At 53.6% G+C, this 24,542-nt stretch overlaps 1 protein-coding gene across 1 annotated transcript; it reads right to left on the reverse strand.

Moving 5' to 3' along the window:
• Nucleotides 1-3,476: 3,476 nt before the first annotated feature.
• Nucleotides 3,477-24,095, reverse strand: MAL (mal, T cell differentiation protein (MAL blood group)). Its single transcript, XM_055400843.2, has 4 exons — nt 23,860-24,095; nt 9,398-9,565; nt 7,840-7,965; nt 3,477-4,023 (listed from the first exon to the last, which is right to left on the reverse strand). Exons 1-4 carry the CDS (start codon nt 23,950-23,952, stop codon nt 3,949-3,951), a joined length of 462 nt encoding a protein of 153 aa, XP_055256818.1. The 5' UTR covers nt 23,953-24,095; the 3' UTR covers nt 3,477-3,948.
• Between the last annotated feature and the right edge of the window lie 447 nt (nt 24,096-24,542).

Below are 24,542 nucleotides of genomic sequence, written 5' to 3' on the forward strand. Positions count from 1 at the left end.
ACATAGGGTTGTCACGGGGACTAAGTGACTAAATAAAGAGCTTCAAGCAGCACAGGGCACCCAGTGTTGTTGGCATGTCTTGTCCCATCACGTCCCTGGGCGCCTGCCTTCTTGACTGTAAATCGACTGAAGGGCATCTTGGAAGTTGAACTCCCTGCATGTATCAAACCTCTCTGGGTACCATGCAGAGAGCCTGGCACTCTGATTGTCCCAGGTCATCTGTGAGAGAAGAGAGAGGTCACGGCTAGAAGCCCTGGCATCTGTCTTCAGCACCCCAGTTCACAGATGCTGCCAAGACCATGTGATGGAGACAGAACAAAGCCCATGGATCATGAGGAGAGAGTTGGGGAATCACTTTAAATCTTTTCCTCGAGTCATGCTATTTTAAATGCCTTGGGCAGATTCCCATGTGTGCAGGAACACTTGGCAAGCCCACAGGCGCTTTGTGCCCTCAGAGGCCCCATTGTGACCCTGAGCCGCCCCGAGCAATTCCGTGAACAACAATCTCTTGTGTAGGCCTGAAGGCTGCACCAGCCCCCGGCCCCCGTCTGGCAGCGGGGACCCTCTGTCTCGCTAAGGTCACCATGAAGGGGCCTTCAGTCCCTCATTTGGGCTGTTGCTGGGATTCTGAGACTCTTGAGGGTCCCTTGGGCCACAAGGAGATCAAACCAGTCAATCCTGAAGGGAATTAGCCCTGAATATTCTTTGGAGAGACTGATGCTGAAGCTGCAGCTCCAAGACTTTGGCCACCTGATGTGAAGAACTGACTCACTGGAAAAGACCCTGATGCTGGGAAAGACTGAAGGCAGGAGAAGGATGAGATGGTTGGATGGCATCACCAGCTCAACAGACATGAATTTGAGCAAGCTGTGGGAGATAGTGGAGGGCAGAGGAGCGTGGCGTGCTGCAGTCCACGGGGTCACACAGAGTCGGACATGACTTAGTGACCAAACAACCACAACCACAACCACCAATCAGGCACGTAATGTGAATCTCAGCTCCTCTAAACTGTGTCCTCCCCAGAAGAAGGGCAGATCTGTTCCTACTGCCTCTGAGCAGAAGGGGGTGGGGGAAGGGAAGGGTATTAGAAGATAGTTCCCAGAGGGGGGCTATATGTGGCTGAAGCCCCTACCAGGCCACCTGCCCTCCATAAGAAACACCTTCAGGATGTCCCCCAGAGTCCCCGAGAAACACGGGGTCCACAAGACTGGAGTCACAGGTGGAAGCCTCCAGACTGTCCGGGTGGGGGGTGTGATCCAGAGCAGCCTCTCCTTCCTTTGGTTCGTGATGCAACCCTCACCCACGTTTCGAGTCACCATGGTTTGTTCTGTGTTGCAAGCTTTGGCTCTCGGTCGTGTACAGACATTGGCTTCTTCTTACCCCTTTCTCAGGTCCGTGGAGGGTCTTAGCTCTTTGTTCTGTGAACTTAAAGACACCCAAAGTGTCAGCTGGACTGGGGTCCTTAGCTTTGCGGGGGCTGCAACGTGGAGCTCGGTAGTTGCCTGAATGGGCCTGGCCTTGACTCTGCAGCTCAGAGCAGACAGCCCCTTTCAGGAAGTGCACTGTGCCCAGGACCTGGACTCAGCCGCGTGGCCTCCTGCAGACTCCGCTCGTGGTCCAGGGCTGCCCCTGTGCCCGATGTCACCACCCTCTGATGTCCTCTGCCCACTGGCCTCAGGTCCACTACAAGGTCTTGTCTCACTGTCACTTCCTGAGAAGCCAGAGGACAGACCTTCGTGGGGACAGGTCTGGGCACCTGAGGGCAGGGAGTGACTACAGAGCTTCAGGGACAGCAAGCCAGCCCCACCAGCTCCAGTTCTCACCAGCGAGTGCACCCATCTCCCTGCCTGTGAAAGGACAGCCGTAGCCCACTGGGAGGATAACAGCAGGCTCTCTGTACGGGAGGTGCCTGACCCAAGGCAAAAGCCTTATTATACCCATTGCAAAGAGGAGGCAAATCGAAAGCTCAATGAAACTGCAAGTGATAAAAATGACTTGGGATAGGAGGAATGAGAAAGTCACGTCAGAGAATCTTCTGCAAAGCTTGGAACTAACGTGGGTTTAGAGTTAGACAGCTGGCAACTGAAAAGGGGGAAAGAGAGCTCCTTTAAACTGGGTGATTGAAAAAGCAGTCAGTGAAGCCTCTGGGTTCTTTCCTTCTTTCTTTTCTTGATGGGGTTGAACGTGAGCTTCTATTAGCATCTTGGCACGTCATGAGAGAAATGAGACTTTCCTCAGTCAACACTTAATTGGAAATTTTGTTAAATATGTGACAAACTTCCTATCATTTCTTAACCTGTGTTTGTATTTTTCAGGATATAGCCCCTGTGTTCTTTTGTTCCTAATACCATGAAATTTTAACTTAAATGGACTCAGTGAAAATGGCCTTTTCTGGTACAGTTACGTGGGATGACAGACAACTCCTGAAGACCCCACTGAGACCCAGTTTAGTCACAGGTCCCTACACCAGAAGGGGAGTAAGATGTCACCTAGTTAAACCTCTGCTTGAGGTCTGACTGTTTGTCCTGCGTGCCCACTCGGAAGTGGTTGTCCAGCCTCTGCCCCTTCACCTCCACGCTGGACCTGACCAGCTGCTCGGGAACATCATCCGCATCTTTGACTGAAGCGATGGTGGAGCGCTCATAACGAGCTGAGCGCTCAGCGTCTCTGGCTGAGGCCCTCCTTCCTCACTGTCCTCTTTCCTTCTGACCCAGCATGGCCCTGCCTCGCGCCACACGCTTCCTCTCACACGGCAGCCCAGTCCCCTTCACCTCCTGTGGCGTGGCCCAAGGAAATTCTACAAGCAGTTTCTAATTCACATTTCTAATGGGTGGCCCAAGGAAATTCTACAAGCAGTTTCTAATTCACATTTCTAATGGGAACAGAACATCGTTGCTAAGTTGTGTCCTAACCTTTTGGACCCCATGAACTGTAGCTTGCCAGGCTCCTCTGTCCGCGGGATTTTCCAGGCAAGAATACTGGAGTGGGTTGCCATTTCCTTCTCCAGGGAATCTTCCTGACCCAGGGATCGAACTCATGTCTCCTGCCTTGGCAGGAGGATTCGTTACCACTGAGTCACCAGGGAAGCCTGACATAGAACATACTGCCCAGAAAATTTCTGATCCGTTTCATATAGAGTAAGAAGAAACGTCTGCCCGTTTTCTTTTGGTGGAAGGACTTTCTAACTGAGCACAGGCCCCTTTATTTTGTAGGAAAAAGAAGGGGTCCTCAAGCTGATACTTGGTGAGTTTCTAGAAAGAGTGAAGCCATCTGACCTCCCTGTTAGCTGGGGAGAATGGGATACCCTCTCTGGGCTCTCGGAGATGCAGGGGCCAGGCACACACAGCTGTCATCTGAACTGCCCTTTGCAGCTGCCTCTGAGATTTGATTTAACCCAAGGAGTCCTCAGAAAGTAGGCTGACATGATGGTGTTCCCATGCTGGAGAATTCAAAAATAAAACACTCCCACAAAAGTATTGAACATAAAGATACTTTATAAAGTATTTCAAGGGTTTATCCCATCCCGCCGTGGACATCTGCAAATATTTGCTAAATGACTTTTATTCCCCACGGCGGGTAGATTATCCTTGAAGATTCAGAATATCCATGAAGATGGAGAAACTTGCTGCAAGATGGACCCTCAGAAGCGCCTGAGGAAAATTCCAGTAGGCAGTCCTCACGATCCGATCCAGGGGCCAGCAGTCCGGTATCATGGTCAGTCCTCACTTCCCACCCCACTGCCCCCTTTCAAATAGGAAACGATCTTGGAAAGACAGCTCAACAGTTGGAGGATAAATGCAGCAAGCCCCCTTACTCTGACATGAAGGTATACGGGAGAATAAACCTCTCTCTTTATCTGTTCTCAAGAGCATTCTGCATTCTAAAGTGTTAGGCTGGAAGGCCGGCCGATCGGTTAACACACTCTTGGTGTTCAGAAGTTCTGCTGCTCTAGGAAGACTTCCATCTGATTAAGGAAAACACGGCATGGACCACGTACAGCAGAGTGGCTACATATGAAAACACCTGCAACCGAGATAAATGACAGTTAACTGGCTGTTCCCGGGGGAGTTTGGAAAGCCATGGGCTGTCCACGCTGGGCTGGCCACTCTTGTGGTGCTTGGGGTTGGCAGCCCTGGAGCACGTGGACGCCACTGCTTCCCATCCCACATGCAGACGTGCTCTCCTGTGGGGCCCGGGTGTGACCCAGAGCGCCCTGAGCACAGACTCCAGGTGACCTCATGACACACTGGACTGGGCGTGCAAGGTCAGCCCTCTGCCTGCACATGTCATTACGTCAGTGCTGCCTAAGTAGAAACGAGGGCCCCCAGAGACCCCTCCAGTGATAATTGCAGGCGAATATGCCCAGCTCTTCATGGAAAAGTTCCTTCCTGCACATCAGTAGGACCAGAGTCCACCGCTGTGATCCCAGTGGCCTTGGCTAAGAGAGTTTGAACACATGGGTTTGCCGCCTGGATATCTTCTGACCCCGACCAGAATTTTATTCTAAGGGAGCCAGGCCATAGGAAGTGAGGGACTGGGATGGGGAGGAGGGATTTTGAGCTTTTGGCAAAAGGAGGGGGCTTACTGAGAGAGCTGCTGGGAGCAGAAGCCAGGATGTGCAGCAGAAAGGTCACTCCATGCCCTTTCAAGGCCCTGATCTGCTGTGTTTGCTTGGGGAGTATCACCCAGCTCTGGGTGGCTGGCCCCCAGAGGTTTCCTGCCCCTTAGCAAAATACCTGCACCTGGCTTGTGACCTTGGGTGTGAGGGTCAAGAGTTTCCAACCCAGGCTCAGCATCCGACTGGCTGCACTCCCATGACTTGAAAATTCTCATAAAACCAGCAGTCACGTTGCCCCCTCTCGCCCTGCCTCCACACCTGGGCAAACCCTCACCCTCATTGCCAGGGGCGGTGAGTAACTTGAGTTATTTAATAACCAGGCGAGAAAATCCATCTGGGAATCAGACACCCTGTCCAAAGGGAGCAGCCACAGGTGAGTGAGAAGCCCCTCAAGAGACCTCTGCCTATCAGGCAGGAGCAGTGTACCATGTGGGGGACTCAAGGCCCAATAGAGACCCTTGGCAGAAGCTCCTCAGAAGAGGAGCAGGAACACAGACACTTACTTTAAAGGGAGGTCAAGAGACGGCACACTGGGGAGAGTGAGAGCCAGGGCCAGCAGTGGACGTGAACTCAGACCCTCAGAAACCCCTCTCCATGAGCAGTGGCCATTGCTGTCCACCACGGTTAAGACCCCGGAACCACCAGATTTCTCCAGAAATTTCCAGCTACTTTCAGGCTGTCTGCTGCCAGCCCAGGAGAGAGGGGGACGCTGAGCTCTTGCGGAAGGTGTGGAGTTACGGAAGAGCGTGAGGGGTGGTCAGATGCTCGTGAAGGCCAGATGCGTGGGGGAGAGGGTCTTGCCACGCCTTCTCACGTCCTCAGACCGCCCCCACCTCTGCCGCCGCCACCCCACCCTAGGTTGTGGGAAGGGCGTGTGCGGTCTGGGCAGCGTCTGAAATAAATCCTGAGCCAGCAGCAGTATTCAGGATCCCTTCTGCCCTGTGCATGGACACAACTGATATTTTGAATACAAAGATGTGACTTTACATGAAAACGGGCTCATATTTCCCCTGGTTGGTGGGGGAGGGGGGTGTGTTCAGCCCAGCGTATCCGCCTGCAGGCAGCATTTAGATTCCTGATTCTGCCCCCGTGACTTTGCCAGAGTCTGCAACTGAGCTCACAAAGATATGGGGACATGATCAGTCATGGAAAGGATAAGTCGATGATGCTGGTGTAGTCAACAGTGGAACAGTAAACAGCAAAGAGAACAAACCTCTGCAAACCTGTACTTCCCTACCCAGCGATGTGGAACAGCTTCACAAACCTGATGTGGGGAGAGAAGCCAGACATGGGAGCAGGCAGGCAGTGCTCGTGAAGACCCAAAGCAGGTGGAGCAGGCCCTGTAAGCTCGACATCAGGACGGGGTTTATCCTGAGTGACGGGGCACGGTGACTGGGCAGGGCTCGAAGGGGACTCCTGGGAGCTGCTTGTTATGTTCTGTTTCTTAGTCTGGATGTTTGTTACACGGAGGGTTGTGAACTATGAATAATGGGTGGATTACGGAAATTCATCAAGCTGTTCCCGTGTGTCCTCACCTCTCTAGAAGCCTATTTGTGCTGTTATTTAGTTGCTAAGTTGTGTGTGACTCTTTTGTGACCCCATGGACTGAAGCCCACCAGGCTCCTCTGTCTGTGGGATTTCCCAGGCAAGAATACTGGAGTGGGTTGCCGTTTCCTTCTCCAGGGGATCTTCCTGATCCAGGGATCGAACCCACATGTCCTGCATTGGCAGGTGGATTCTTTACGGCTGAGTCACCAGCAAAACCCAAGACATCTATGCTGTATTTTGATAGAAAGTAAAAAAGTCAGAACATGGTAGAGCCCAGCAGTTTTCAACTAGAGATTAGACCAGTGGACAGGGTCATTAACTCACCCCACTCGTATTGTTAGTCAAGTGCTGGCCCACTATCCACATTCCTTCTAGGTTTCACTGCCCTTGTCGGCAGTAATTCTACAGAAATGGTTGTCAGATACCTGGCTGATGTCTGTTCAGAGAGAAGGCTTCTGGGGTCGGGTTGGGGGTGGTACATGTGGTTTCTCTAGTGAGGGGACAATGAAACAGCCATCTGAAGGTGACGGAGGAGGCGAATGACTTGTCTCCCAAGGAGAGAGCCTACTGTGATTCTGTTTAGAATCCAGCCATCCTGGGAGATGAACCCATGTAGGAGAGGCTCCCACACTGTGGGACAGTTGAGGGGGTCCCAGGGACCATGAGGGGGCCGTGCTTATGGAACTGGGCAGTGGCTTGGAGCTGAGGCGAGCATGTGGCTTCCCCAGGGAAGGGGATGGGCCCCTGGAGGCTAGCAAACAGGCTTCAAGGCGCTCTCCCCAAGACCCCTCCCTCTGGCAGCAGGAAGGGCACCCGCACTAACCCCCGTCCCAGAGCCCAGCAGCACCCACCCCATGGGCTTTGTCTCAGCCTCTGTCCTGCCTTTCCCCAAAGGGGTGGGGGTAGCACAGCTTTGGCACTGGGGCGGGCATCGTGTGGTTTGCCATCACGTCTGACCTTGGGGTTTACTTAATTCATAGGTTGCTCACTAGAAATCTGGGCGCTGTTTCTCAAGTTTTTTCTTAGTTTTAAATAATATCCACAGTTAGAAATGTATATGATATAACGAGTCAGCATACTGGGGCAAGATCACACATGCATAACTCTGGAAAAGAGTTTTATGAAATGATACATTCTCTTATTCCCTGTCATCCTGACCCATCCCAGCAACAAGAAGATTCAGATTAAGACCTCACAGCCTGCCAGAGGGTCTGACTTCCCAGGCAGAGGACATTCCTTTCAGAGCTCAGAGACTTGCAGGCAAGGTGCCCCCCCAGACACACAATCTCATCCCGTCTGTCCTCCTAACGGGGTGAAGGTGGTTCCAGCCCCAGTTCCACCTGTTGCTCACTGGGAAGCTTTGGTGAGTAAATAAGGTTGTCCACAGGAGCTCATACACTGCCCGGCCCCTGTGGTCACGTACCCTCCAGCATCTGCCTTCTCAAAGCCCGCCCCACCTGGGCAGTGTGGCACTAACTGGCAGTCATGGGGGCCTGGACACACCAGTTCCCTCCTCTGGGGCTCTGTTTCTTCAGAAATGAGGGGGAAGTTTTATTTTAACTGAAATCTAGTGAACTAAAAAATAACAGGGAGGGCCTGGGCAGCCTTCCACTCAGTACCTGTGACAGCGGGCAGTGGGAGCTGGGAACAGGGCACCTTGACTGGGGACTCACCACAGCAGAGATGTTTTCATGGTAATATTTGTAGAAGAAGCCATCTTGCAGCTGGATGGTGACCAGAGCTTCCAGGACAGAGGCACCAAAGTAAAACAGGGCAGCGACACAGTGGTAGGCTGCATCCTGCGGGGTCAGAAAGAGCCATCAGAGAGATGGGGCGGCCAGCTGGGAGACCTGGGGTGGCTGTGGTCCCAGCAGGGCCTCTCCACCCTGCCGGACCCTGCCTGGCCTGGGCCAGGCGCCTCCACCAGCCTCTGCCACTTCCTTTGTCACCCCGCCTCACCCCCTCCTCAGAGACACTGATTGCTCAGGGCCGATGGGCTGAGCTCGGTCTCACCAGTCTGGGGGCAGAGTGAGGACTTTGATGGAGGAGGAGCGCTGCTTTCCCATGAGGTGGGATCTAGTCATGGGTTGGGGAGCAGCCCTTTCTCCGTGCAACTGGTAGAAGTCAGTTCTGGGCCCGAGAAGTGTCAGCTGTGGTCACAGTCCCCAGTTTGGATGTGGCCTCGGTGCTCAATTGAGAAAGAAAGACTCAGGCCATTTGTATTGTTGTTTTGTTGTTAGCTTTTTTCTTGAAGGATGACCAGGGATGGGGGCTCCAGTTATGTTTAAAAGCAAAACAAAAGGAACTTCCCTGGTGGCACAGTGGGTAGGAATCCACCTGACAACGCAGGAGACATGGTTCGATCCTCGGTCTGGGAAGACTTCACATGCTGCGGGGCAACTAAGCCCGTGTGCCACAGCTGCTGAGCCTGACTCGAGAGCCCGGGAGCCGCAACCAGAGAAGCAGCTGCAGTGAGAAGTGGGCACCACAATGGAGCGGGCCCCCGCTCACCTCAACTGGAGCAAGCCCGAGCAAAGCACGAAGACCCAGCACAGCCAAGTAAATAAGTAATTTTTTTTTTTTTTGGCAAAAAAGCACTAGAGCAGGCTTTTGAGTAGTTATGATTTTCAGGGGGTTTCTAAAGTCTAGGCTGGAGGCCTTTGGAGAGTAAGAAGCCTAACTAACGGCCCCACCCCCATCCGGGGGAAGTCAGGGCAGGTGACCCAGGTATCACTGTCCCCCCTTCATGGGCCTCAAGGCAGAATTCACGCGGAAGAGAGATCACAGGCCATCCCTCTTCCCCGGCCAGGCTCCTCTCTGGTGACCCTGCGTTAGAGGCGGGACGGGAGCGGGGCAGTGAGCACTCCTCACACTGGGCTCAGGACCCCCGGTGGCTCCCCGGCCCCTCTCCGGAGGTGAAAGCCAGTCCTGCTGGGTGGTGGGAGACCGACCCCTGGCAGGAGCGGGAGGGACAGGGAGGGATGCTGGGCTGCTGGTTTCCAGGAAAGGGGTGATCGCCGAGGAGAAGGCAGAGCAGCCCCCAGAGAACCAGGCAGAGACAGTGTCAGTCAGCCTCCTGCCACGGGAGCCCTGGGCCGCTGTGGGCCGCTTGGCCTTGGAGGACGGGCGGGAGACATCCACAGGGCTCCTCACCCAGCACTGGGAAAGCCCACCTCCCGGGAGAGCATCGATCACTACCGCCTGCCCCCAGACACGCAGGGCTGGACTCACCAGGGTGATCCATGAGTTTCTGTTGCCGTGGGCGCCAATTACATACAAGAAGGCCAGGACAGTGGTGGCTACGAAGCAAAACACAGACGCGAACATGACCCAGCCCTGGACTAGGGGAATAGGCACGTGGGATGAGGAGACCAGGATCCACACCAGCCCTCCAAAGACCTGCAGAGGGAGGAAGAGAAGGGGTGAGGGTCGGACCAGGAGAGCCCAGGCCCCGAAGGGCCAGACCCTGAGGTCACGCTGGAGAACAGGGGGCACTTCACAAATATTAACTCAGTTCATCCTCACAGTGAACCAAGTGTGGTCCTGACCCATTTGTGAGATGGAGAAACGAAGACACATGTGACTTAAAAATGCTATCCCTAGAAAGGATTTATACCATACAGTTTTATCAGTAAAGGGCAAATTCTGGGAGTATATCTTTCCTAGTATTTCTTATAGAAAAATATCCTTTTGGTCAGGGCGGGGGGAAGGCTATACGGTGCAGTTTGTGAGCCAGGGACTGAACCCAGGGCCACGGCAGTGAAAGCGCCAAGTACTAACCACTGGACTGCCCGGGAACTCCCCCAAATATTCTTTCTGTTATAAAATGGTAGTGAGCAGCAGATTCTGTTGGTCTTGGCCAAACAAATTAGCCACACTATATCGTTAGCATTTAAGAAAAAACTTGATCTTGAAATCCCCAAGTCTCAGTTCTCCGACTGCTGGAGGAGGGGTTGGAGTGGGAGGCCCAGGCCAGCCTGATCTCAGGTTTCCTAGGACAGGCATGAGACAAACACTCCTCCCTGCCATCATTATCCAGAAGACACCCTGCTTGGTGTCCTCAGGGTCAGGGAGCCCCCAGGACCGTAAGGACAGACGTAGGGGTCATGACCTCAGTGCCCCGGTCCAGCTGCCCCTGTGGACAAGGCACAGCAGTGCTGGGAGTCTCTGTACCTGCCTCCCCTTCTCCTTGTCCCTCTCCATCCCAGTGAAGTCACCTCAGCCTCCCCCATCATCCCTAACCAGAAAAGGCCTGGGCTGGGACACAGGTGCACACTGCTTTGCAATCAGAGGGTCCAAGGCGCTACAGAGCTTGGCACCGTCCTCCTGAGGGTCTGGGGGTTGAGGACGGGCCCTCCTAGCCCTGCATCCCCTGTGGTGTGACTGCACGTGGCCATACCTCAACCCTGTCTCCCTGAATCTGCTGCCTGCTTGCTGGGTAAGAGGCAGCACTTCCTCACAGGTTTCTCTGAGCCTCTTAGCTGAGAAGCACCAGGGACCATCACATTTGGGTAGAAAAATCAGTGTAGTGAAGAATCTGCAATTATCAAAGCCAAGGTGGGCCCAACGAATCAGCTGCAGGCAGCTCTCACCAGAAAATTCCTCTAGTGGTAACTGAGAGCTAGTGGGACACACTCTTCAATAATAAGTGGAGCAAAGTCCATCAAATAAAACCCCTCAGACCGCCATAGAGTGAGGCGTGTGTGTAGATTCATCCGTAGTTGCCTTGAAGATCAAACAGACTGCTAGGCCTTTTTCACAGGAACAGGGACATAAGGCTGTGAGCGTGCCGATGGATGAGACGGACTTGGACTTGGAAGGCACGAGAGCATGGCATGGAGAAGAGGGTGGACGTGGCATGCCCATCACATGAGCAGGGGCCTACTGGCACATAATGTGGGAGGGCCTCCCCACCAAATCCGCTGGAGGCGGCCCTGGCTTCCTCCGCTGCAAATGGCACTTAGGGTGGTGTGAACTGCCTGAAACTGTGGGTATGTGTGTGAAGCTTCTGGCCCTGTGCCTGGCATCACCCAGGCAGGGGGAAGACTGCTCACCCAGGATGCCAGCAGCCCGGAGCATACAGACCCCGAGTCAGTCAGTGACAACTCAGGACAATTACCAGCCTTGAGTGGGCCGAGTAGCACCAACTGGGACATGGCCCCAGTAGAGGTTTGAAGGGAGAGGTGGACTTAGCTGATTTCATTTGTTTTTAATCACTCAGTGATGGCCGACTCTTTGTGATCCCGCCAGGCTTCTCTGCCATGGGATTTTTCTCTAGGCAAAAATACTGGAGTGGGTTGCCATTTCCTTCTCCAGATCTTCCCAACCCAGGGATCAAACCTACATCTCCGCTTCTCCTGCACTGGCAGACAGATTCTTTACTGTGCCCGGCCAAGTGGTCAGGACAAGGCTTTCCAGGGGAGGAACGAGCACCTTGTGGACCCACAGGCTGCTGGAGCAGCAAGGACGGCTTAGGAAGGCAGGAGGTTGGGGCACAGGCGTGGGAGGAGTTGCAGCTGGAGGCAGCGTGACCTCCACACTTGTTGCTGGGCCACCTCAAACGCTTCCGTGGCCACACTCAGTGGAAAGCCAAGATTCAGCATAAATCATGTGGCTGAACCAGTGCCGGGCCACACTCCGCCTACAAAGTTTGCAGAGAGCAAACAGAGCAAGCCGAACACCCACACCCAGGAGATAAGTTGTCCAGGGCAGGGAGCAGTCCACCCCACCCTGGCCTCAGCACCCCACTGGCCAAATATTTGTCAAGGAGCGAAGGGGTAGGTGAGGGTTCAAGCACTTCTCCTAAAGAAAACCCGGAGGGGGCTCCCAGCTCCCAGGAAGCATGCTGAGAGGCAATGGTTCTGAAATGTCAGTCACACCAGTGGAGACATGGCCCCAGTTTCCAGTCATCTCTGTCACCAGGCCAGGTTTCCACCACCCCTGGTCTGCATCCTGGACATCATCCTCCATAACAGAGATGAGAGTCACCAGGGTTGAGCTCTCTGGGTCCCAGATCCCCACGCTGGACAATGGAGGTGGCGCCTGGGCTAAGGCACTGTGGTCCTTAACCATCATTCTACACTGCCTGGGTCACCTCCAAAACCCCAGTGCCTGGGTCTCATGCCCAGGAGAGGAGCAGAGTTCTAGGACAAGAAGCAGACATCCCAAACTCTTTGCAAAGGCTTTGGAATGTGTTTCCATAACACAATCGGTCCATGGATGATGTTCCAGTGACTCCTGTCAAGCCAGAAGAAATGGCTTCTGTCTCTAGTGTCTAGCAATGCTGGCCAATGTGCTGCTCCAGTTCCCAAGTGGCTCCAGTACAAAGTTTCCTTTCCTCTTCTTAAGCTTCCATCCCTGTTTTGCCCTGAACGTGGGAGTCACTCCTCCTTGGGTATCCTCTGGACACAAGGACACAAGCCTGTGTGTGTGAATGGAGTGGAGCTGGGGATCTGAGCCACCCTGGTGTTTTAGGACTGGAAACTGCCATCTTTCACTCTGTCTGGTTTTAGATGCTGAGCAGAGGTGAAGTGCTGTAAGAACCAAGGTACTGTATAAAACTAGACAAAAAAATTGCCAAAAAGTTTTTATTGGTTGTTCACCCCCATCAAATTATTTTTGTGAATAAAATTTCTTCAGCAGGTGGTCTTGGGGAAGGCTCTCATGTGAACTCAGAGTAGGTCCTTTCTCGCTCACCTTTTTTTTTCGCCACACTGCAAAGCATGTGGGATCTTAGTTCTCTGACCAGGGATCGAACCTGTGGCCCCTGCACTGGGAGCTCAGAGTCCTAACTACTGGACCACCAGAGAAGTCCTCTGTCTTTTCATTTCTGAATTAATCAAGAGGAAGCAGGCGAAGGTGGTGAAGGGTGTAGATTTCAGAATTACTGAGTTTGAATCAGCTCTGCCACATTTTGCTGGCGACTGGTTGTCTCTGGGCTAATTCCTTCCTCTCTGGTCCCTGTCTGAAGAACAGTGACAGCAGTAGGTCCCGCCCCATGGGCTGGGGTGAGATGGGTCTATACCTGCAGGAGCAGCACACACTAAGTGCTCTGGATACTCGCTGTCACGATTATCATATGATGGGGGGATGCCTCACCGGTAACCACGTGCAACCCCGTCAGTCAGGATGGCAGCATGTACTTATCCCCAGCTAGACCTCGCTGGGACCCAGAATTTTAAAAATAAAATTCCAAACGCATCGAAAAGAGAAAACCCCACCATTTCCCAGAAATCAAAAGTTGGGAGAAATTTGTCCGCGTCTGCAAAAGGGAACAGAAAGGACATAAAAAGATGAGAAAGCCTTCCTTCAAACAATGAGCTTTGGTTACAAGAGAGGGAAAAGGATTCCATCGGCACATTCTTGAGACTGGCAGACAGTCTCCATTGCTTGTGCAGGGCCAAGAGCTCCGGGTCCACAATGATCCAGTGTTTTCACTGCATGACTCGGATCACTGAGGACAAGGCAGAAGAATTGCTCAAATTCTCTGAATATTTTTCTGGGGTTCCATTTTACTCTGTCAAGGCCACCATGAGCAGGCACTCTTCCAATAACAAAGCAAGACGTTTTCTAAAGAGGACGTCCCACGCAAGGTTGTTCAGACACACACCTAGTAGCGTGGTCCCCGGGGGCTCGGTGTCCGAATTCCCAAGCTCCTAGGGCAGGGGATGGTCCTGAAGGCACGTGTGGACAGGAGCCTGTGTCTCTAACTCTGGAGGCTTACAGGGAACTGGCCACGGAACACAGCCAGTCGGGACCTCCAAGCCCTCGGGTGCTCTCCCAGGAACAGCAACTCCAACTCGTGTTTCTGGAAGTGTCTGTTTCACTGAACTCTTTTGGCAGTCAGGGATCATTGCAATGCCAGACGGGCCTGTGAGGGTGGCCTGACCTGCAGAGGAACCATGTTCCTGGAGAAGTAGCAGTCCCAGCTGTCAGTCTTGGTAGACTGAAAAGAGCAACCATTCATGAGGTAGAGTTGAGGGCATTTTCCTGTGTGTGTGTGTGTGCGTGCACGTGTGCGCGTGTGCAGAGGCTGGCTAAGGATGAACCACTGCAAAGAAGTACAGTTTGGCCGCCTGATGCGGAGAGCTGACTCACTGGAAAAGCCCCTGATGCTGGGAAAGATTGAGGGCAGGTGGAGAAGGGGACAGAGGGTGAGATGGTTGGGTGGCATCACCGACTCAAAGGACAGGAACTTGAGCAAACTCAGGGCGATGGCGAAGGACAGGGAGGCCTGGCGTGCTGCAGCCCGTGGGGTCACAGAGTCGGACGCGACTGAGCGGCTGAACAGCAGCAGCAGCTGCAGCGGAGGGAACAGTCGCCAGTCAGGACGACGGGAGCACCAAACGGCCGGGGAGCATGGGAGGGGAGGTCAGAGCACCGGAGCCTTCCCCAGGACCCAAGAAAAGGGTCTGAGAGGGAGAGAGGGCAGGAAGCAAGCACTGGTTCTGACACGAGCCCCTCCACCCTTGTGTGCAGGGACGGGGCTCCCAGCGAGCCTGAGGAAAGCCTTCTTTCACTGGCTGACTTCAGTCACCCACCCACTCTCTCACTCACTCGTGCACTCAGCGGACACCGAGGGCAAAGTGCTCTGGGGCAGGTACGACCGAGGAGACGGAGTTTGCTCAAAGCTACGCTAGTACCTGGGGCCCGCCTCTGCCTTCCTGTGCTCTCTCGTCCAGTCCCACCGCCAGGTCCCACCTGAGCAGCTCTGGGGCCACCGACGGTAGAGTCAGGTCCTGGTGAAAGTGTCGGGGCCCCAGTGAGGATGACCAGCTAAGCACCACCGCCCAGGACAGGGACAGAGCCCAGAAATTTGCACAAGGTCCCCTCCTCTGACCCTATGGAGGTGTCTGCGGCGGGTCAGAGATTCTCTGTGTGGGGACCCTCTCCTTCTCTACCAACTGAGAAGTCTGGCCTCTGAGGCTACTCCCATGGTGAACACTAGGAGTGGTGCTAAGGCTTCATGACTCAGTTTACTTACCAGGGGCTCTGCCCTTGTGGCCCCTTTGTCAGTAAGCTCGTTCTTTCTGGGGGACCCATTATGACATCACCCTCCCAATACAGACTTAGATAGTGTCCCTTCTGCTTCCCAGGTGGCTCAAGTGGTGAAGAATCCAGCTGCCAATGCAAGAGATGCAGGAGACTCGTGTCCGATCCCCGGGTTGGGAAGATCCTCTAGAGAAGGACATGGTAATCACTCCAATATTCTTTCCCGGAGAATCCCATGGCAGAGGAGGCTGGCGGGTTACAGTCCATGGGGTCATAAAGAGTTGGATACAACTAAGCATACATGCATGCACGAGTGTGCCTTTAATCTGAGGGTGAGGCCGGGTCTCGGGGGGCCTTGAGTCTGTTGGTGAGGAGAGGGATAGAGGTTTGGGACTTAGACACAGGCTGTGAGTTCAGGTCTGCAGTTGATGTTAACAGGACGAGTGTGGACTGTTGGCCCCTGTCCCGGCCAGAGTCCCTCCTCCCGGGGGTTGCAGGGAAATCTCCTTCTCCCCAGTGCCCACCCCTTCCCTCTCCATGGCACTGATCACAAGCATGAGGGGGTACTTCTCCCCCTCCTTCCTGCTCCTCTCTCCTTGCCCCTCCCCGCCTAGCCCGACTGCATTCTAATGGGCACCAAGGCTCCAGTGTGGAATTTCAGGTCAGCTGAGACTGGCTGTGTGGCCCTTCTTCCCACTGCCCATCAATGTGTGACAGCTGGTGACAAGGCTTTTCTTCCAGTTCCTACATATGTTTTTAGGTCTTAGGACCTTGGTATATTAACATGATTCAACACAGGTTGTTTTGCCCCAGTGTGAGCACAATATTAATCACATAGTGGGAGGGACAGAGTCCCTTGGACAGCAAGGAGATCAAACCAGTCAACCCTAAGGGAAATCAACCCTGAATACTCATCAGAAGGACTGATACTGAAGACGAAGCTCCAATACTTTGGCCACTTGGACTCATTGGAAAAGACCCTGATGCTGGGAAAGGCTGAAGGCAAAAGGAGAAGACGGCGGCAGAGGATGAGACGGTTGGATGGCATCACTGATGCAATGCAAACTCGGGGAGACAGTGAGGGACAGGAAGGACTCATGTGCTGCGGTTCAGGGGGTCGCAAAGAGTCGGGCGCGGCTCAGCAGCTGAACAGCAGCAACACGGGAGGGACAGGGAGCCTGGGATTCAAGGCTGCTACTTTACCCTCAGAACTAGTTACACCACTAGAGACTGCCCACCTGGAAGCTACCAGGAACCACAACTCCCCACCAGAATGCAGGAGGCAAGTCAGAGGCCCGTGATGCACAAAGTGCCAGGGCCCTGCCCTATGCTCCGTGGGACAGTCTGGAAGCTGTGAGGAGCTGGCCCACGTCTCCTCAAGGCAGTGCCTCAGGGCCCTGGGGTGTCAGTCACTTGCTGTCCTCACATCCCTCAGCATCCAGAAAGAACACCCTCTGGGGCGTCTCCTCAATGCCTAACCCCAGGGGCCCCGGTCCAAAGCACCAAGTCCAGGTGCCAAGTGAGAGCCAGGAGGAAGCCCAGCTAGGCTTGTATGAGGGGCAGAAGCTGGGGTTCAGCACTGAATCCAGGAAGAGCCAGCCCCCAGCCAGGTGCAGACTGGCCCCATCCCACCTTGAGGCCGGCCCCAGGTGGCCCTTCCCTCAGACAGTGCGTCCTGAGTCCAGAGCAAAGCCCTTGGGTAAAGAACACGTGGCACACACATACAATGGAGTATCACCCAGCTATATGAGAGCCCGAAACAATGCCATTTGTAACAACATGGATGGAGCCAGAGAACCCCATCCCAAGGAAGGAAGTCAGGGACAGAGACAAGTGCCACGTGACAGCACTCGAGTGCGTGGTGCTGAGTCGAGTCACGCACGCTACGTCACTTCAGTCGTGTCCGACTCTTTCCACCCTATGGGACTGTAGCCCACCATGCTCCTCTGTCCATGGGATTCTCCAGGCAAGAATACTGGAGTGGGTTGCCACTTCCTCCTCCAGGGGATCTTCCCAACCCAGGGATTGCACATATGTATCCAGCATTGGCAGGCAGGTTCTTTACCACTAGCGCCACCTGGGAAGCTCTGATATCACTTAGGCATGGAACCTAAAATATGGCAAAATGAACCTAGCTACAAATCAGAAACAGACTCACAGACACAGCGACCAGACTTGTTTCCGAGGGTGAGCGGAGGAAGGCAAGGGACGGACTGGGAGTTTGCGGTTAGTAGATACAAACTTCTGCATTTAGAATGGATGAACAACAAGGTTCTCCTGTGTAGCACAGGGACCTATATCCAATCTCCTGGGATAAACCATAATGGAAAAGAATATTAAAAACATAATGTAAACCTATGGTTGATTCATATTGGTGTTCAGAAGAAACCACTGCAATACCGTAAGGCAATTATCCTTCAATTAAAAACAAACAAAATAAAAACAGAATGTATACATGTGTAAACCTGAGTCACTTTGCTGTACAGCAGAGACTGGCACAACACTGCAAATCAGCTGTTCTTCAATTAAAAACAAAAAGCCAAGCCATTCCTACAGCGGCACAGAGCTAGCCTCGGCAGGCAGTGTGACCCTCCTCCATGCTCTCTGGCAGCCGGCGGGAGGAGGCGGGGGCATGGAGGTTGTGGGTACAAATAGCCAGCCTGACCCTGAGTGTGAGCTGTGCCTTTGCAGGGGCATCTGAAACCTGCCTCCTCTCTTCTGACAGCACTCAGACAGAGAAGGGGGCCCCATCAGCGTTGACTTGGGGGTGACTTATGGAAAACTTAAAAGTAATCTTTTTCAAGGCAGCTTGGTCATGATGACACATGCATGCACAGATCCAGGAGCTAAGCCTCATCTTCACACTTAGCATTTTCCAGAAAACCGCTCAAAGTCACTGTTTCCTGATTAAAGTAGCCTTCCCGTTCTTGAAAAACTTGAAAAGTCACTTCTCAGCTCCAAGGACAAACCCCTGCGAGACTTCTACCTCCCCTCCCTTTGGAGAAGAAGAAAGGTGGAAATCCAGCTGTGCCCTGAACAGCTCCGGGGAGGGGCCTGCGGCACAGGAGAGACCCAGGGCCAGGAGTCGGAGGGCACAGTCAGGGAGGCCAGGCTGCCCAGCACTGGCCAGCAGGGCCAGCCCCCGCTCGCTGGTGACTGGAGGAGAGGTCCCTGACTGGGGTAACAGGAAAATTAACCCAGGAGCAGAGGTGCTTGCCAGGAACCTAGGGGAACCTCATGGCACCCGGCTCCCCGCCCAAGCCTTTCACTGTCCCCCCTTAAACATTCAGGGTGTAGACTGGCCTCCCAAGGACCACTCCAAACCCAGCTGGGTCACTGGGGGCCATGCAGTGGGTATCAAATGCAGATTCTTGGGCCTGCCCAGGAACTAGTGGCTCAGAACCTCCAGGGGGGTTTTAGCAACAAGACCTTAGGCAGGTGTGGGCTCCCCAATATCTCTGAACTGTCCCTTCACCCTCTGGGGGAGTTGGGGGAGAAGAGGGAACCAGGTCTCACCCAGGGCTGCCAGGTGGGCAGAGTGATCCCATTTCTTGTAGGCAAAAGTTTGTCATGGGTGTTGGGGTGAATTCAGGACCTGCTGTCACTGCAAGGAGGCCCATCCTGGAGATGGAGTTCCCAAGCGAGTGCCCCCCCCCAGCCTATTTTTGCCCCAGCTCTAGAAGCTTTAGGTTTCTGGATTCTACAGCTCTCATCCCCTAGGGCCCACTCCAGTACTCTCGCCTGGAAAATCCACAGGCGGAGGAGCCTGGAGGGCTGCAGTCCGTGGGGTCGCGAAGAGTCGGACACGACTGAGAGACCTCACTTTCCCTTTTCATTTTCACACATTGGAGAAGGAAATGGCAACCCACTCCAGTGTTCTTGCCTGGAGAATCCCAGGGACGGGGGAGACTGGTGGGCTTCCGCCTATGGGGTTGCAGAGAGTCGGATACGACTGAAGCGACTTAGCAGCAGCAGCAGCAGCATCATCCCCTAGGGGTCTCCAGGCTGCCTTCCCTGTGGAGCCAGAATGCCGACCTCCCGTTAGAAAACTGCTCTATTATCCGCCCCCACCCAGCCCCATGTCTAGTTACCGTTCTGTGGTTCTGCCTTTCCCCAGACAGGTGAGGCTCTAGGGTAAGTGCCAGGGCTTTTCTCTGCTCTGCTTAGTCGCTCAGTCACGTCCAGCTCTTTGAGACCCTGTGGACTGTAGTCCATTAGGCTCTGTCCATGGGGATTCTCCAGGCAAAAACAGTGGAGTAGGGTGCCATGCCCTCCTCCAGGGGCTCTTCCAAACCCAGGGAGCGAACTCAGGTCTCCTGCATTGCGGGTGGATTCTTTACCATCTCAGTCATCAAGGAGCCTGGGAATACTGGAGTGGGTAGCCTATCCCTTCTCCAGGGGATCTTCCCAACCCAGGGATCAAACAGGGGTCTCCTGCATTGCAGGCAGATTCTTTACCAGCTGAGCCACCAGGGAGGCCCGAGGACTTTTCTGGTCATCCTCAAATAATAAAAAGCCCCCAGTCACTTTGGGTCCCTGAAAGTCTCACTTTAGTATTAATAACTACAATGTTCCCTGCAATGCGGGAGACCTGGGTTTGATACCTAGGTTGGGAAGATCCCCTGGAGAAGGGCATGGCAACCCACTCTAGTATTCTTGCCTGCAGAGTCCCATGGGCAGAGGAGCCTGGCGGGCTGTAGTCCATGGGGTGGCAAAGGGTCGACACGACTGAGTGCCTAAGCACACACAGCACGTGTTCAGTCCACTGTTAGCGTCGACACGGCCAGTGATTCCAGGTGGTTCCCCACCTTCACCCGCTAAAACTGCACACTACAGGCTTTGCCCCTCACCACTTGACCTTCTCTGAGTCCTCGGGCTCCTGAGGTGTGCAGGCGGGGGTGGGGGCAGCAGCATGCCTGGAGATGTGGGTGGCTCCCCCAGTACACTCTCCAAACAAATGCTCTCTCTCTCTTAACATCCCGGCCATGCTGTCAGCGGCTCTGTCTCTAGCAGGCTGGGAAGGAAGGAGTTGGGTTAAAGATTATTACATAACCTGTTCTCAGGCAACCCCTCCAAAAGTTTTGAAAGGGAGGTGTCCCTCTCAACACTTTGTGAAAGAAGTTTCCTTTGGGGACCCTGGCTGGAGCTTGAGACCAAAGCATCCTATGTTAACATCCTGTTTTCTGAACATGTCCCAGTGTCATGAAACCCCTGGCTTAGGCGAGGGCGGTGGTGGGGAGGGGGAAGGGAAACCAGAACCTTGGCTCCAAAAGGAAAAATTCCCTTGGGTGGGTAAGGGGGAACAGGCCAGAGCACAGCCCTGGGTGGAGCTGTTGGAGGAGGGGTGACATTTGACATTCCACCTGCGCCTGGAGGGGGTGTACACCTGTGACCCGATGCCTGCTGCAGCAGCAGGGCCTTGGTGGCTCTGGGGTGTTCATGGAGACAGGGTCTGCCACAGCCTTCAGAGGTCAGGAGCCCAAGGGTAGGGGTGCAGGCCTAGGGAAAAGCTGCCTTGCTCCACCCAAGCTACCACCCTTCCCTGCTCCTGGGCAGTTTCCTGGTCCAGGGGAACTCTGCAGAGCTCCACCCTGCAGACCTGGAGGCTGAAAGTTTGACTGTGGCACCTCCCAGGCTATCGGGAGGTCAAGCATGAGAATATGGACTGTGAGTAATCAACAACTTGCTGGACCACAGATTTAAAAAATAATCAAGCCTTTCACACCCATTGGACTAGCAGAAAATTACAAAGCCTGACTCTTCCAAGTGAGGCAAGATGAAGCACAGTGGGGACTTTCATAAGCTGCTGGTGGGAGTCAGGAGGGTTATACAGCGTGGAGACCTTCTTTCTAAGGGAATGCAGAGCCAGCCAGAGTCTTGGAGGGGCCTGAGCAAGAGGGGGTCCTGAGCTTAATCGAGCTGCATCAGCTTCCTGGTAACCCACTTATGAGCTGGAGGAACCATCTTGGACATCCGTGTGCGAACACTTGGGAAAATGAGGGTGTGCAATCCCTGTGGCCCAGCGAGTTGAATCTCTGTGTTCTCGAAAGAGATTCCCCAAAGTACAGGAGCAAACACAAGAATGTTCTTTGGCAGTGCCGTCTGCTATATCACATCGGAAATTGTCCAAATGTCCATCAATAGAAGACCGAATAAAGAGGTCAGTGTGTATAAACCTCAGAACAAGGTTGTAGGAAACCCATTTGAAGAAGGACGTGTACCATCCTTTCCATAAAGCAGGAAAATGTGAACCCACACAGGTGTTATCATAGATAGTTAGGGCTGCAGTAGAAGTCTAACATTGAACGCGTGTTCAGCCCAGGGGTGGTCCTGAGGCTGAAGGGAAGACAGTAAGATGACAGCAGGATATCCAAGTGACTTAGACGTCATCTGAAAGCTCTATTTCCTTAGTACTGAGAGTAAATAAGGAAAGATATTAATATATAACAAAGTTGAGTGATAGTTATATGAATGCCTATTAAAGTATGTATACTTTTCTGTCATTTTTGAAATAGTTTTCAATTTTTAAAAAGTGAAAACGAAGTTGGTACAACAGAAAACTAACCATTTAAAACTGACCTGTTCAATAGCATTGAATACCTTCACAATGTTGTGCACTCACCACCCCTATCTAGCTTCAAAACATTTTCATCACCCCCAAATGAAACTCCATACCCATTAAGCTGCTCCCCTTTTCTCTCTCCTCTCAGCCCCTGGCAAACCACCAATTTGTGCTGTCTCTAGAGATCTACCCATTCTGGACATTTCATATAAGAGGAATCAAATACTTTTGTATCTGGCTTCTTTTACTTAGCACATGTTTTCAGGTTTATCAACCTGGACCAGTACTTCATTCTTTTCTACGGTTGAATAATATTCCACTGCACGGACTATCACAATTCATTTGTCTGTTCACCTGTCGATGGGACATTTGGGCTGTTTCCACTGGTTGACTATTGTGAACACTGCATGTTCACGTACCTGATCAAGTCAGGGCAAGAGGAGAAGGTGTGCCAGAGTCTTTTGTATGAAGCCCAATGAACACATTTTTTTAAAATTTATTTATTTACCAATGCTGTATGGCTTGTGGCATCTTAGCTCCCCCATCAGGGATTGAACCCTGGCCCCTGGCAGTAGAAGGGCGAATTCTTAACCACTGGACCACCAAGGAATTCTCTTGTGCTTTTTATTTTCATTTTCTTATGCTTCTTATTATAATGCTTCCCAAACAGTTACAAAAGCAGAGTAAACAACTCATTAGGGCAACTCAAGAGATACTAACAAGTCCTTCTGTGGCTTAAAAATCTTTCCGCCCCATCACACACGTCACCTTTAGCCTTCGTCGCTTACAATCACCAAATTCTGTCGCTGGAAATACAGTAGCCTCTGAAGCAACAACCTATTGCTGACTATACATGCTCATTTTCAGGCTAAGTGCTGAATAGAAGCACAGAGAGGAGCCATTTGGGGAAGGAATTTTCCAGTGAATGCAAACCCCTTCCACTTTGGGACTGGGTGTCCCCACCTACAAATGGCATGGCTGAGCTTAGAGGTGTCGAGAGCTTCTTCTAGACGTCCCTTCCTGGATTCTGGCTAGCACCAGGATTTAAAGTTACTCTGTACACACGCAGGCTTAGGCTCAAGTTCAGTGATACGGTGCCACCAGGCAACCGTGACCCCTTCCACCCTCTCCCCCACGGCTGCTCCCCCTCTCCCCTCCATGGGTAACAGAACCTGCTGGGCTTGCTGTTCATGCCTTCCCCAACCGAGCAGGAGGTGAGAAGCTGGGGTCCCATGTTTAAACAGGCTGGATGTTTTCTTTACCAGCTGACTCTCCAGGCAGCCACTGCTGCGGTGGGGGTGCAGGGGCAGGAGTCTCCTGGCTCATGGAACCACACCCAGGAAAGAAGTACAGCCCGCCCCTTCCCAGGTGAGGGCCTGGGACTCTGGGGAGTTTAGGCTGAGGGTGGTCTGAAGCCCCCCCAACAGAGAGCACTTTCCAGGAGCCCTGAGGAAGAAGCGCTCCCCCACAGCCTGTGACTGGGGCTCCAGGGTAAGGAGGGACCAAAAGCAGGTGCAGAAGCCCTTGGATGCTCAAGGTCAGCCAAGTCAGGGCCGGGCTCTCAGGTCCCTCTTCCTTCCCCCACACTCCACACTGAGCACAATGACCGTGGCAGAGCAGTCACAGCCTGTCGTGTTATTTCCAGATCAAACTGGCGGCCAATTCCTTTACTCACCAGAAAGGTTCAAGAGAAAATAACCCAGATTTGGCTCCTCCTGTGACATTAATCCCATCTCCACCCTTCGCTTGGTAATACACAGGTGTCTTTTGCTGATTTTTAAATTTGAAAACAAAATCCTAACCCTGGGGAGAGCTGGGTGCCTCTACAAGGACGCAGATAGCCCATGGGAAGCAGGTTGGGAGCTCAGCTTTGGACCCTGTGCGCTCCCAATGGACCCCGGCCAGCTTCCGACATTTGATCCGTGTTGCGAGTTTGGTTTTTCCATCCAAACCTCGGAGACGGTTTATCGTGGGCTAGAAGGGGCCAAAGTAGCATCGCGGGCTGGGGGCTGGGGACAGCCTTTCCTCCTCCGGCTACCAGAGGCTCAGGGACCCTCGCGGCTTGCGGCAGAGGAGAGCGCACTCCACGACCCATCCCGTCCTGCCTTTCCGGCGCCAGCGCCAGGCGCCAGCCACTCACAAATTCAAAGATGAAGAGCAGGTCCGGGAAGGTGATGAAGACAGCGAAACCGCTAGGCAGGCTGCTGACGCCCGACGCCGCTGAGGGGGCCATGCTGGCGGGCTGGCGACGGCCTCGGAACCGCACGGACGAGCGCAGCTCTGACTGCGCTGACCGCTCTCTTGCTCGGCGGAGCCCAGTGGCCTGGGCGCCCCCGCGCGCGGGTTAAGAGCAGGGGCGCCGGGGCCGAAGAGGGAGGAGCCCCGGCCGCTACCGCCCGGCCCCCGCCCGAGACCGCGGGGCGCGCCCCAAGGGCCCTGCCCAGCGCCGTGGGCGCAACCCTGAAACACTCCAAGGTGGAGACTGGGGTTTGACTCCTGAGCCCCACGTCTGGGCGCCACTTTTCATCGGAAGCCGAATAAAGCCATTCGGTGAGGCTTTTTACACTCTTTGCAGGTGATCGGCATTTCTTAAGAATGATCACCATCAACAGCTGCTGCTGCTGCTGCTAAGTCGCTTCAGTCGTGTCCAACTCTGTGCGCGAACCCATAGACGGCAGCCTACCAGCTCCCCCGTCCCTGGGATTCTCCAGGCAAGAATACTGGAGTGGGTTGCCATTTCCTCCTCCATCAACAGCTAGGCTCCCCAAACTCCGCAGGCACCGTGGCACCTCTCGGATCAGCATGGCGCAAACTGTTCTTAAG

Source organism: Moschus berezovskii, chromosome 11 (genome assembly GCF_049115385.1).
Source record: "Moschus berezovskii isolate FMDL1 chromosome 11, NW_MosBer_1.0, whole genome shotgun sequence".
NCBI classification, from domain to species: Eukaryota; Metazoa; Chordata; class Mammalia; order Artiodactyla; family Moschidae; genus Moschus; species Moschus berezovskii.